We start from the raw sequence: 13,363 nt of genomic DNA, 5'->3' as shown, positions 1-13,363 counted from the left end.
GAATCACGAGATGGATATCATCAAACTTGGTCTGTCGCATTGTTATAACGTCGCCTCCCAATTTACTTAATTAAGTAGGTGCACTCGGCCACTTTAAGTGTCCGACTGAGCTAATTTGAAATTTATAATTTGTTCATTATCTTGTTACCATGTAATACATATAGTCAATATCATGCGAGCGACTTAGGGTCACTATAACTCTCTTGTACTGAGTAGTACGTGCATACTGTACTGTGTGTCCTCAGAATACCCGAGTCACTAGGTAATGCAGTTTGACAAGGTGCTACAATGAGTATGCTAATCACGAATTGTTTTATTCCTAAGTAATTTCAAGATAAAATCTTATATAAAGGTCTGAAGAGGAGGTTGTTTCGCCAGGGCTTTTGCTACTAAAGGTATTGTGTGATTTATTTTTATTTAAATTATTACTACATGTTATCTTTAAAACTAGTAAGTAAAATAATATGAAATATACACAAAATGTACATTTAACAACTTATACAGAACTTGCAAATACAAAATGTAAACGATACAGCTAAACACACAATATACGTTCTGTTGCGCAAAGTGGTGGTGTAATATGAAAAACGCCACATTTCCACAGACACGCTGAGGGTATCCACAGACACGCTGGGGGTATCCACAGACACGCTGAGGGTATCCACAGACACGCTGAGGGTATCCACAGACATGCTGAGGGTATAATTCAAGCTGATGTATGTTTCGTAAATCAAAATGTTAAAAAATAATTTGCCGACAGATTCAGGTTAAATCTATAGAAGTTTTATTCGAATATTTTGTGATTTTTATTACAATATATATTCTTCGAAAAACGTAAGAAAAAAAAACGCCGTAAAACTATGAAACATAGAAGTGCGCTCGCATTAATTAAACTTACTATTAAGTAATCAGTTAACTGTTTTTAGTTCTAAGGAGAAAAACATTTACCTCTGTGTCACCTTATTCATGCTACATATAACGACAACCATACAACACTAACTAAAAATTAGGTGTCTCAGTTCCGCCGTCATTTATCATATCCCTCTGTCCCATGTGGGGATATTGTCCGACGCATGTACAGAAGTTAACAGGGATTGAACCGCCTCGATAGCCTAGTAATAGAGCGTCCGCTTCAAATTCGGGAGGTCGTGTGTTCGATCCCTGGTCGGGTGTGAAAGGTGGTATACCAATAGTTCACTTGCTTGGCACTTAGCATTAAAGGGGAAACTGGCTTCTCTTCTCTCATACACTCGTGGCGATAAATTCCACCAGGAATGAGGTGCCGAGGTTATAGAACTTAAATTGCTTCACAATCGACCTAAAATAAATATGTTTAAACTAACATATATTGAAAACGTCCCAGCTGCATGGATTTAAAACGACCAGATTTTGACATTAGGGTATCTAGCCATATATACATGAAGATATTTGTTTAGGAGTCCCCAAGTGCAACAGAGAGGAAGGACAAGTGATTTGAAATGTTCTAATGTATATCTTTATTTAAGTGTTTTCAAGCGTAGCAGTCTAGCAATGGCTTCACTCGGTGCGCTAGTGCTCGTTGTAGTTTGCTTAATGGTGAAACCCTCAGTTGGCTTCGTGGGCTTGCAATTTGGCAGTTCATCGTCATCACCACATGCCAAAGTCAGCATGCTGAAACCGCAAGGAATCAGATTCGCCATTCCAGGTAAAGCAACTGCTTGAAGCAAAATACTTTACTAACCAAATTATGACGAAAATTCGATTAAATGGACTTCCTGCTTTCTTCCTATAAAGCGGCATCACTTATGGAACCGCTATGAAATATTTTAAATAGGCCCTACATATAAAAGGTGTCAAGTATGACTACATTGGGTGCTTTTTATACTCGAATCTGCTTCGTGGTTAATGACAATCCCATACAACTGTGAGTTTTAGCTTTATGGGGAGCCGAATTACAAGATGTCATGCTTTTCTGATGGCCGTATCCAATCGAATCTACATGTATAACCGTTAGTGAATTAAATGAAATATGGAAATATAAAAAGACAAATTCAAGTTCTGTGTTAGCTTTGCACAGTGTAGGACAAATAAAAATCTAAAAAAGAAAATGCTTAGTACAGTTGACATTTTGTGTCTTTCGTTTCAGATGTCAACGGTTTATCCCTGGTTTCCTTTCACTACAGCATTAATTCACCGTTACCTGGAGTGGCCGCTGGTCAATTCGCGGTTGATGTCAACACAAAAACTGGTAATTCATGAGCTTTATCATATTTCAATAAATATGAGTCTTGCAATGTATGGTTGCTGAATTCTAACATGTAGTGTTTTCCTCTTCGCCTGGGAACCTGCCGATTTGTCGTGTCTTCAGGGGCGGCACAACATTTTATGTCCGCGGCATGAAAGTTTGCAAATTTCAGCCTAGAAATTCCGTTATGGTCCTCCTTGATTCACCCCTTAACCCTGTAGATTGTGATAGTGCAATTACATTCAGTTATATAGCTATTCCCAGCCATTACTAATCAATCGTAGACCCAGTGTTTACAAATTCAGGTCGGTTCCTGGATGCAATCAAAAAAATTTTTGTTGTTGTTGTTGTTGTTGTTTTTTAAAATAAAACTGGGTGTTTATTTCAAAGGCCGGAACATGTCTGTGTACTTGTGGAAGTTATTTGTTCTTTTTTACTGTTGTTTTAGATGTTACTAAGTGCGATGTTATATATCGCACTAGACTCACAAAGTCTGTTGAGATCAAACATTTCCCATTCAAATTAAGGCCCAGTAGAAAATCTCGTTCCCTCCTTCTGTGCCCCCTTACTGTGGCTTATCTCGTCAGAGATTAGAGATATTGTTTTATTTTTCAGAAAGTCCTATTCAAAGGCGTACGCTAGAGTCTCAGTAAATGAGATAGGCGGAATTTTTCCCAAAAACAGAATTTCTTCAAACTTTGGATATTGAAGGACAATCATCTAAGAAACAAAGATATGCAATAAAAGTCATAGGTCACCAGTAAGAAGTTTGGTGGATGTACTTTTTTGTGTACTTTGTGACTTCAATGCTAGAAATGGTTTCTTACATTGTATTATCATGACATTGCATCGTATCATAGCATTTTCACTTCGTATTTACACACTGTCTCGCATACCAATGATCTTTACGGAATATCGTATTCAGTAGATGATAACTAGTTTTTGGCGTCAACAGCTCAAAAATTCCAAGGCACGATGGTCTTTAAAAGAATCTTAAAATATCAAATTTCGATGAAGACAATATTGAATGTAATCAAAAGATGATCCTATAGTTTTGGGACCCAGTAAGTCAAAGGTCAGGGAAGGGATTTCGACCAATAGCTAAATCATACTTTAACCAACGAAAGCCAACTGCATGTGTGAGATTATCCTTGACATATATGTTTGTTTTTCAAAGCTTTTATTGTTTTTTTGGTTGTAGTTGTGATAATTATATCTTACTGATTTTACAGGTAACGAATGGGTGCATGAGAACCCAAATGTTGTTGTGAAACCCGGGGACACTGTAAACTACTGGTTTAACTACATACAAAATGGACAGGGTCACCTAGTGAAAGACCAGTCTTGGACCGCTTCCAGTAAGTTCATGTAAATTTCCACGCGAAAAGTGGCCATCTTGCAATCGACGTTCGTTTATAATAGAAATACATTTTCATACTACTTATAATTCACACAGTAATGTAGTTTCCATTTTGAAGAAAACACAACTTATAAAAACAAAACAGACAATCAATGAGTAACATACCGAGGCTGCTTAAGGCATGTGGCTGCTTAATTAAGTCATGTATTAGTGCAAAATATAAGTTTTCGTTTATCTTGTTTGTTCTGTTTCAACACGGCACATATTGAATGCGTTTCAGAATCTAAATAGATACATAATAATCTCGTATAACTATTAAGCATAGTCTCTATTTTCTTTTATATGTTCTTTGTAAAACCAAATAAAATGATGACTTTTTACCTAATGGAATTTCAAAATGCAACAACTAGCTGGACCTGGTTCTGTTTTGAGACCCGGACCAGACACTTGAAAACTTTTGCGTGATGCAAATTCCTACAGACAAATTAGGTTTTTTCGTATCTTTGTTATATATGACAGTTTTTGGTAGATTTCTACCGGATTTCTTAGCATTTACCGTTCTGAATGAAAAAAGCGGTCAGTTTTGACCGGGGAGGTAACTATCATTAAAGGGAAGTAACTATCAAATTGTGCCAAGAATGTTATTACTTGTCTTTGAAGATCCAACAACAACCACAACAACTACTACTACAAGACCTACCACGCATGCTCAAACACAGGCACCGGCAAAGACCGCAAATCCTGTTTTAAGTAACATGCAGGCGTACTATAACAGTTTAAATCAGACATCGTCCGGGACTTCAGGTTCGCAGCCAACGTCAGGATCTGCGATTTCTGGCTCTGGAACAGCAACTTCCGGTACGCAGTCAGGCACTTCCGGCACACAAAACACCCAAAATAATGTCCTATCAGGAACGTCAAGCCAAACAGCGACTTCATCAGGAGGATCTTGCGGTTGTACTGGAAAATCAATACGACCACCTGGATCAGAATTAACATGCACGACTTTCCCGTGTATGATTTTCGAGGACAATTTTGACTTTTTGAATTTGGATGTTTGGGAACACGAGATAACTGCAAGCGGCGGCGGGGTAAGACTTTGCTTTAAATTTGTTGCAGAAAAGAAACATGAAAGATTTTTCTATAGATACAAAGTGAATACAATTCCTAATAATTGATGGCAACATAAGGTACTGAAGCTGGAAATAAATCTGGATACGGATGGCTGTTATAATAATAAATCATACGAGTTTTAGTGAGTCCATTCTTTAAAAGTAGTGAAAAATCATTCCTAAATTTTGAAAGAAATGCTAGTCATACACTGACATATAAAAACCATTTTCTATTTTTATTATTGAGAAAATACATTATTTTTTCTCCGATCTCTTGAAATAATAAAAAACTGGACTACAAACAGTAACTATTATATAAAATCGTAGAACTTATATGGGTCTACAATTTATACTTCAGATATCTTTTGCATTTAGAAGACTGCGTTATTTTTATGTCTTTCAGAACTGGGAATTTCAGTATTATACCAACAATCGCACCAACAGTTATGTACGAGATGGGAAATTATTTATAAAACCGGTAAGATGTTTCACGCTCATAAACCATTATTTGGCATTCTCGAGACTTCGAACTTAATAACATAATTTAAACGATTATAATTAAACGGTATAAAACGGTATTGGTCCAAACAGAAAACTACATGTGTATTGTTTTGATAAAACATAGAACTTTGTAGGCTTGTACGCTTTCAAGCTGTTTTCAGTTTTATATGTTTTCGATGATTTATTATTCAGACATTTACTATCGAGACAATCAATGACGGGCCGGATAGCTTGACAAAAGGATCTTTAGATATATGGGGTATGTTACATTTGATTTGTTACAAGAACCTTTTGACATGTCTTCATTTCCTCGAATTTATGTGTACTGGTAATATCAGCAACTTTACTAAAGTAGAGAGTCTTGACGAAAACAAGTTCTAAATGATGCCGCATGATCAGCATTTCTATTTGCAATCCAATGAAAAAACTGAGTAGTTTTAAAAATCGAGCATTTTTATCATGCAGTCGACAGGTATTTTGCTAAAATAATATGTTTTGAAAAATCGTTTCCTTTCAGGATCACAACCAGGTGATGTGTGCACAGGAAATAATTTCTGGGGCTGCAAGCGAGACGGGACACCAGATCATATTATCAACCCTATTCAGTCGGCCCGACTCCGCAGTTCACGTGGCTTTAACTTCAAATACGGCAAAGTGGAAGTTCGCGCTAAAATGCCCACAGGAGACTGGATCTGGCCAGGTAGTAAACCAAATAGTTTGTAATTCACTAAGTTTTAATCTGTAAATTACAAGCAAACAACATATCACTGTCGTTGTGTAACTGACTGAAAATACTTCAGCCATGCCGAGCCCTTTCACACCTAAGGCGGACACTCTACTACGTCGCTATAAAAGCTAGCTCAAAAGCAAGGAAGTATAAGTGCATCCTACTGCATAACCCCCTCAAGTTTAGAATTCGACCTGAAATTGCAGGAGTTCTAAAGTATTCATTCATATATACTAGTGAGTTATTAACGTTGGACGCCAAACGTAGCAGACTGAAATAGCAATGAAGTATAAGTGCACACTTATACTCCACCCTACTACAAATGTACCTTCATCTTTCATTTTGATCATTATTAGTACTCGTGAAGAGGCAGTAAGAGAGCCTGAGAATGACAAAAAATATGGTTTTAAAAGTATTTTGAATATTACTTTATTCGTAGTTGCAATTTCGACGCTGCATGGACACGAACCTTAACACAAACAAAATAAAAGTAGTTCGGTTTGGACCTTGTCAAACTAAAACTTCTAAAGTTATGCCTGAAAACTTCGTACTATTTTGCTATCCCAGCAACTATAAACTACACGCTTGTTTACAGCAAAATATGACTGTAACATCATCATGTTTTCTGAATTGATTTTTTGAAATCATAAAAGTGACAGTTTTGCGTAAATGAAGGTTAAGTATTGTATGTTTTAGTATGCTCAAAAAGCCTTTACGTTGTTTTGTTAAATTAAAAATAAATACATAGTCATATAGGTCCTGCATTATATTCCTTGTCTTTCCCAGCTATCTGGATGTTGCCCTTAAGAAACGCTTATGGAAGATGGCCAGCTTCCGGAGAAATTGACATCGTTGAGGCCAGAGGTGAGTTGATAAGTTATTTATGACTTTAAACATTTTTAAAACCCTTTAAGATTGAATTTTACAAGTAACGCGCTTGGCGATCATTTTCAGTTTAACGCAAATATGCATTATTTCGTTACCAGGCAACCGTCAGTACCAAGACGACAAGGGACATTCACAAGGCATAGACAATGCTGGCAGTACTCTGCACTTTGGATCAGATTTCTGGCACAACAAATGGCCGAAGGCGCACGGAGAAAAGTATAGTTTTGCGTTTTGGTTGTTCATGCCTTAAACAACCCCCTTCCCATATTATTATGATAATACTGTTATCATTATGTCTCCCACCAAACAGTGGTGTGGGAGACATATTGATTTACTCTTGTCTGCATGTCCGTCTGTCACAAATCTTGTCCGCGCTCTTAGTCAATAGTTCTCATCCGATCTTCACCAATCTTTAACAAAATGTGTTTGCCAATAAGTCCTCGGTCAAGTTCGATAACTAGCCAAATCAGCTAAGGCACTTCAGAATTATGGCCCTTGAATTACCGATAGGCCGCTACTCAAGAACTTACCGATAGGCCGCTTATTCCAAAACTTACTTCAAAACTATTTAACGCCATTTACTCCAAAACTTACCAAAGGTATATTTTCTGTGAGTAAACAGTATATAAAGGCAGACTTACTGCAGTTGTGGGAGACAGGCGCTTTCCTCAAAAGCAGCTCTAGTTTATTTTGTATTTGTGCACTTTACCATTATCGTTGACTCCGAACTAATCCTAATTACTTTGAATGGTTTAATGGTACACCGACACAATTATAGGTCATATGGCGACTTTCCAGCTTTTGACGGCAGAGGAAGACGCAGGTGCCCCTCTGTGCATTATTTTATCACTGGTTGACACCTGGGTAGAAACACCGACCTTCACCGTCTTCACATGAAGAACTCACCCCAAACGAGGCTCGAACCGACATTGCATGGTGATGGGCAATTATTTTTAGCCAGCGACCTTAACGCCCGGTCATTGAGCCCTCCCCACCCCCACCCCCTCCGTACCCCCACTCCCCCAATTACTTTGACTGATAAAGAAATCATTTTGTAACAACACATTCTCTTGTTTTCTTTCAACTTTCTCGAACAACTACTCGACTATGAATTCTATCTGAATGAATTAGTCAAGTTATTGAATCAGAAAGATATTCAAGATGTCATATCATGAATCAAAATGAAGACGTCTTTGACCAAGTGTGTAATGTAAGCTCATGCATCGAACATACTCACTGCTTTGAACACGGACACAGTCTAAAGTGTATAACGCTTTCTTGTGGAAGTTTGTTAAATTCAAGTGCCGTACTGCCAAGATAGATTACTGTGGCCTTCGTTCTCCGTGAAAGCTGGAAAGTCTCTATATGAACTGAATTGTAACGGCGTCACCTTACAACAATGAAATGAATCAATGATCTTTTCAAACCTGGGAACATGTACAAATAGTCAATTTTTCTGTTTAAGAAGTTTTTTCTGTTGTGTATCACACACAGGTTGGCGTCCTCTGGCACGTACGGAGATTCATTCCATAAATACGTTCTCATCTGGGACGAAGATCATATCAGGTATAGTGCGCTTCGCAAAGTTTTTAAACTTCTGCTCATAGCCAGGTCAAAAACGTTCATTCTTTATAAATGTCAATTACTTGACAAAAAAAAATCTGTTTAAAACGTTTTTGAACGTCGCAAAAAAAAAATTCAAATTTCCGCCATATATTTCAGCAAACACCAAATGCACATGAATTTATTCAATTCTTCAACAGGAAAAAAGAAGAATTTTAAGAGTGCTAAATTTTAAAGAAATGTGAACGAAAACTTAGTCTTCTGGCGTGATGATCCACTTCTTAGATTTTTATCAAAGTTTGATACCAAGATTAGAGGTAAAGTTACAATTTGCCATCCTTCAAGAATAGATTTTGCAATTTGAAAATGTTACAATCAAATGTGCACGTATAATATGCATACACTTATTATAATCATGAATTATATCTGTTTGTGGTTTACAGTATTTCAATCGACGATACGGAGGTCCTGAATGTAACACCACAGACAAACATGTGGGAGTACGGCGAGCTGGACAAGGATGGTGTTGAAAATCCCTGGGCTGCTGGTACTAAAATGGCGCCTTTTGATAAAGAGGTTGGGCTATATTGCACGGATAACGCACATTTTCTCGTGTTGTAATATCCTGTAAAATCCCCAGAGTCTGGTTGGTGTCTGAGTCCGTTTGGGCAAGGGCACCAACGAATCCCGACGCTGTAACAGGAAACAAACATGTGTTAACGCTTTTCTATTTAAGCCTATCAAACTTGTTTTATTTAAGCCTATCAAACTTGTTTTAGTTATGCGTTTATCAAACTTGTTTTAGTTATGCGATTATCAAACTTGTTTTATATATGCGTTTTTTTAAAAATAAACTTGTTTTAGTTATGCATTATAGGGTTGAAATATGCCTTATGTCGTGCAAATATATGAAACAAGTGCGTTAACGTGATCTTCTTGTTAACACGACTTTATGTTTACTGTATGACTCATACTACATCTACACCCATCAGGCTCAAGCCAGCGACTGTCAAAGTTCTTGTAAAATTCTGTTGGATTCCGACATAAACTTTACTTTGCACTGCATATGAAATAGAGCTTTAGATTGCAACTGGTCAGCTTCGAGTGTTCTGAAAAACACTCGACCAGATATGTGAGTTTTGTGACAGGTTTTAATGCTGGTGTCATGGTTTTCAACCCTTCGAATAATTTTGTCAAGTCTAGGATCGGGCGCTTATTAGACCAGTTAGATAGATTATGATGTTCTGTGTAGCAAAACTTTTTTATATTTATGCGCTTTCACTGCGTGTTTCAGTCTCAATATTTCAAATGGGGCAGAATTAAAATGTAAATCGATAGCAACTTTTTTAATCAAACTCGTATCATTATAGTTTAAAGAAAAGTGTCGAGTAAGCGATATATTAAGATAAGTTAAAACACCAGTGGCAATTCTTTTGAAATTCCGATGTGAAAATATTTTCTTTTTCAGTTTTTCCTGATAATGAACGTTGCTATTGGAGGAACGGGATTTTTCCCCGATAAATTTGTCAGTCCTACAGGAAAACCATGGAACGATAAGTCAGAATTCACAGCACGTGATTTCTGGAATGCACGTGGTCAGTGGTATCCAACGTGGCAAGCGGACAAAAATAATGGAGAAGACGCTGCGATGCAGGTTGATTATATTCGTGTGTGGAAACTTAAACCCTAGAACTCTGTGTGGCTACAATAACATTGTAATTAAAAGCTGTAATAAATGTTTACATTAAAAGATGACTTAAATAAAGATTAAATTGATTACCCAAACATTTTCTTTTCTTTTCCCATTTTATCACAAAGCATGTGAGATAACAAACTTTAAAGTTAGGAGACGGCCACTGAAGATCTTTCAGGAAAATTGGGATACTATTTTGTATCATACTTTGCAGTGCAAGACACTTCAGCGTAAATGGTGAAGGTAAATCATTTTACTGGTGTGAAAAAAAGACCGAAATACTGCCTATGATCATGTTGTGTGTGTTACTACTCTCTTTAGTTCAGGCCAAAGGCAAGCACTTACTTATACACCGCTTAATTATACAGAACAACAAACACTGATGAGAACAAATGAGCCGTGCCATGGGAAAACCAACATAGTGGGTGTGCGACCAGCATGGATCCAGACCAGCCTGCGCATCCGCGCAGTCTGGTCAGGATCCATGCTGTTCGCTAACAGTTTCTCCAATTCCAATAGGCTTTAAAAGCGAACAGCATGGATCCTGACCAGACTGCGCGGATGCGCAGGCTGGTCTGGATCCTTGCTGGTCGCACACCCATTATGTTGGTTTTCTCATGGCACGGCTCAAATCTTTTTTAGACGTTAGCTTACGCTCTTCATCCTTAAACAAAAATATCATATATCAAAGTCACACGTATACATAACATCCACACAATACACAATTAATTAAAAGAGAATGACATTATGATTATTAAAGAACAACATCAGTTATACAAGGAGGGGCAATTAAAACATATTGTCTTTTTGTCATGCAATGTTATATAAAATGGTAATTTTCACTACATTTTATTTTTGTATACGTATACCGATAGAAATTATTTGTTTTGCCGAGTTTTATTGCGCATAAATTTAGTGTATACGAATTTGTTTTGTTTTAGCTCGATTGTGATGAAAGCTTCAAGCTTATTGGAACCACTCTCGAGTCCGCTTCCTGGAAAAACCAGTACTGGTGTCATATTAGAGTGAGTGAGTGAGTTGGGTTTTACGGCGAATCGACACAAATGGTCATATATCGCCGAGATGTCATATTAGAAGTCATTGTCGTGACCTCAGTGAGGCTCGAACCCATGACCCCTGGATTGACCGGCCGACACCTTATTCATTTATTAAAGTTCTGGCACAAAACATTAGTGTTATAATCAATAAATGAAGAAATACAAAAGTTGACTTGTTCAAACGGTGTGTCAGAATAACTAGTATTTTCTCATAGAAGTGATTAGAGGTAAAGTTACAATTTGCCATCCTTCATGGGATTAGAATATATATTATTTACTATTACACCATTGATCTCACCGCATGAAGATACTCTAGCCTTGAACATATATGACAGAAAGCCTCCTTCTTTGTCATATTCCTGCTTTTGTTGGATCTATAAAGATAAGGAGCTGAACCTACTTTTAATCTATTTGTGGGAAGTGTCTGTATTTTCAACATTATTTTGAAGTGCCTTGTTTAGTTGTGTGGTCCCCGTGAAAACAAGTATATAAGAAACGTTGCCTTTCAGTACAGTATCCCCTACCCGAAGGGGACACATTATCTCAACAGCAACATAACTTAATGAGGTAACATGTCAAAACGGGACACAGTTAACAGGACCTCCATGGGCGACATTGATCTTTGAGCTAGTGGTCTTGGTGTTCCACAAGACATATTGTCTTGTTATGGTGAATGTTTGTGCCTAATTATTTGTATATCAAATAACAAAGTTAATGACAAGACAAGACTAAGGAACTTAAAAGATTTGACCTCACAAGTGTGACCGTGACCTTTGACCTCATGGACTGTGTGTTGTATATGACAAGGTGTTTAGTTATGGAAAAAAATCTGCAAGGTAATATTAAATTCCTTGGATAGATGGTTGCGCAATGATGCGGACAGGGGAAAAACCTTTTGATCTTTGACTTCCACATGTGATTAGACTGGGACTGGCTTTTACATACATGTTGCCTAATTATGGATAACTTTTGTGCTATCCTTTGATGACTGGCAGAGTTCTGGACCAGATATAAAACAGATCCTGTTAAAACATGTCAACTTTTGACCTCCATGTGTGACCTTGACCTTTGACCTGGGGACTGGGACCTTCGCAAAGCATATCGTCTCATTATTGGGAACATTTATTAAAACCCCCTGATGAACGGTTGAGTTATGGAGCAGACAGAAAAATAAACATGGACTAAACACATTAATAAAATTACAAAAAAGGCAAATTCGACCTTAGCTCTACTCCGTAGAAACATTTGCCACAGTCCATCAGAATGCAGAAAAAGTGCCTACTTAGCTTTAATACGATCAACTCTCGAATATAGTGCTATCATTTGGGACCCTTACTTAGAAGGCGATATTAATAAGTTAGAACGTATCCAACGTCAGGCAGCGAGATTTATTACCGGCGACTACAGGTCTAGAGAAAAAGGATCGGTCACAAACATGTTGGAATCTCTCAAACTAACTCCACTCCAGGATCGTAGAAGAACCAGTCGACTTGTATTTCTCTACAAAGTGGCCGGGGGTCTGGTGCCAGCTATACACCCTTCGGATTACCTACAAACTGTAACTCGTAAAAGACAAATCAGAGCAAAATCATATAGTGACTTCCATGTGTCAAACATTGTTGAAAACCAAGTAATTAACAATACCAGAGGGTTTAGTGTTAAGCATTGTAAATCTGAGCAGTTGAAAAACTCTTTTTTTTTGTGAAAACTATAATTGAATGGAACCATCTGGACGATAAGGTGGTCCGCGCAGAGACAACAGAGGGCTTCAAGTCTGCCCTCCTTCACGATTAAGCGCCTCCCTCCAGTGTGCGAAGCTGTAACAGGCCCTACACTGTAAAACATACAGATACAGATGAACTTGTCGACCTTTGACCTCCAAGCATGACCTTGACCTTTAAGCTAAGGCTGAGGGTTTTGCCATAACACATCAACTACTTACATATCATCCCTTAATGAAAGGCAGAGCAATGCACCAGACACAAAAGTGCGGACTACTGAATGAAGGACTGGTACTATGGTCCCTGAAACCATATGTATCTCAAGGAAACAGCAGCTGACAGTGTGGGAGCCGGATGTCTGGATGTTTGCACCGATATCATTAAATTCCAATTACTTCTTAACTCAGTCTGGTAATTTTAAATTTCTTATGTAGTTTTTTTTCAGCCAGCTCTGCTCTATCCTTTGTCTGTTTCATATATGACCCACTAGAAACTAAAGAAACTTGAAACTAAAAC

At 37.6% G+C, this 13,363-nt stretch overlaps 1 protein-coding gene across 1 annotated transcript; it reads left to right on the top strand.

The window, feature by feature from the left end:
• The first annotated feature begins 247 nt into the window (after positions 1 to 247).
• On the top strand, positions 248 to 10,154 carry LOC123534839 (beta-1,3-glucan-binding protein-like). Its single transcript, XM_045317272.2, has 13 exons — positions 248 to 395; positions 1,506 to 1,684; positions 2,126 to 2,227; positions 3,457 to 3,582; positions 4,245 to 4,675; positions 5,100 to 5,174; positions 5,390 to 5,456; positions 5,715 to 5,897; positions 6,711 to 6,788; positions 6,911 to 7,028; positions 8,307 to 8,378; positions 8,819 to 8,951; positions 9,844 to 10,154. Exons 2-13 carry the CDS (start codon positions 1,531 to 1,533, stop codon positions 10,063 to 10,065), a joined length of 1,761 nt encoding a protein of 586 aa, XP_045173207.2. The 5' UTR covers positions 248 to 395; positions 1,506 to 1,530; the 3' UTR covers positions 10,066 to 10,154.
• Positions 10,155 to 13,363: the final 3,209 nt, after the last annotated feature.

Source organism: Mercenaria mercenaria, chromosome 12, assembly GCF_021730395.1.
Source record: "Mercenaria mercenaria strain notata chromosome 12, MADL_Memer_1, whole genome shotgun sequence".
In the NCBI taxonomy this organism is placed as follows: domain Eukaryota; kingdom Metazoa; phylum Mollusca; class Bivalvia; order Venerida; family Veneridae; genus Mercenaria; species Mercenaria mercenaria.
Note: the sequence above shows the minus strand (reverse complement) of the source record. Positions and strands in the feature narration are given on the sequence as shown.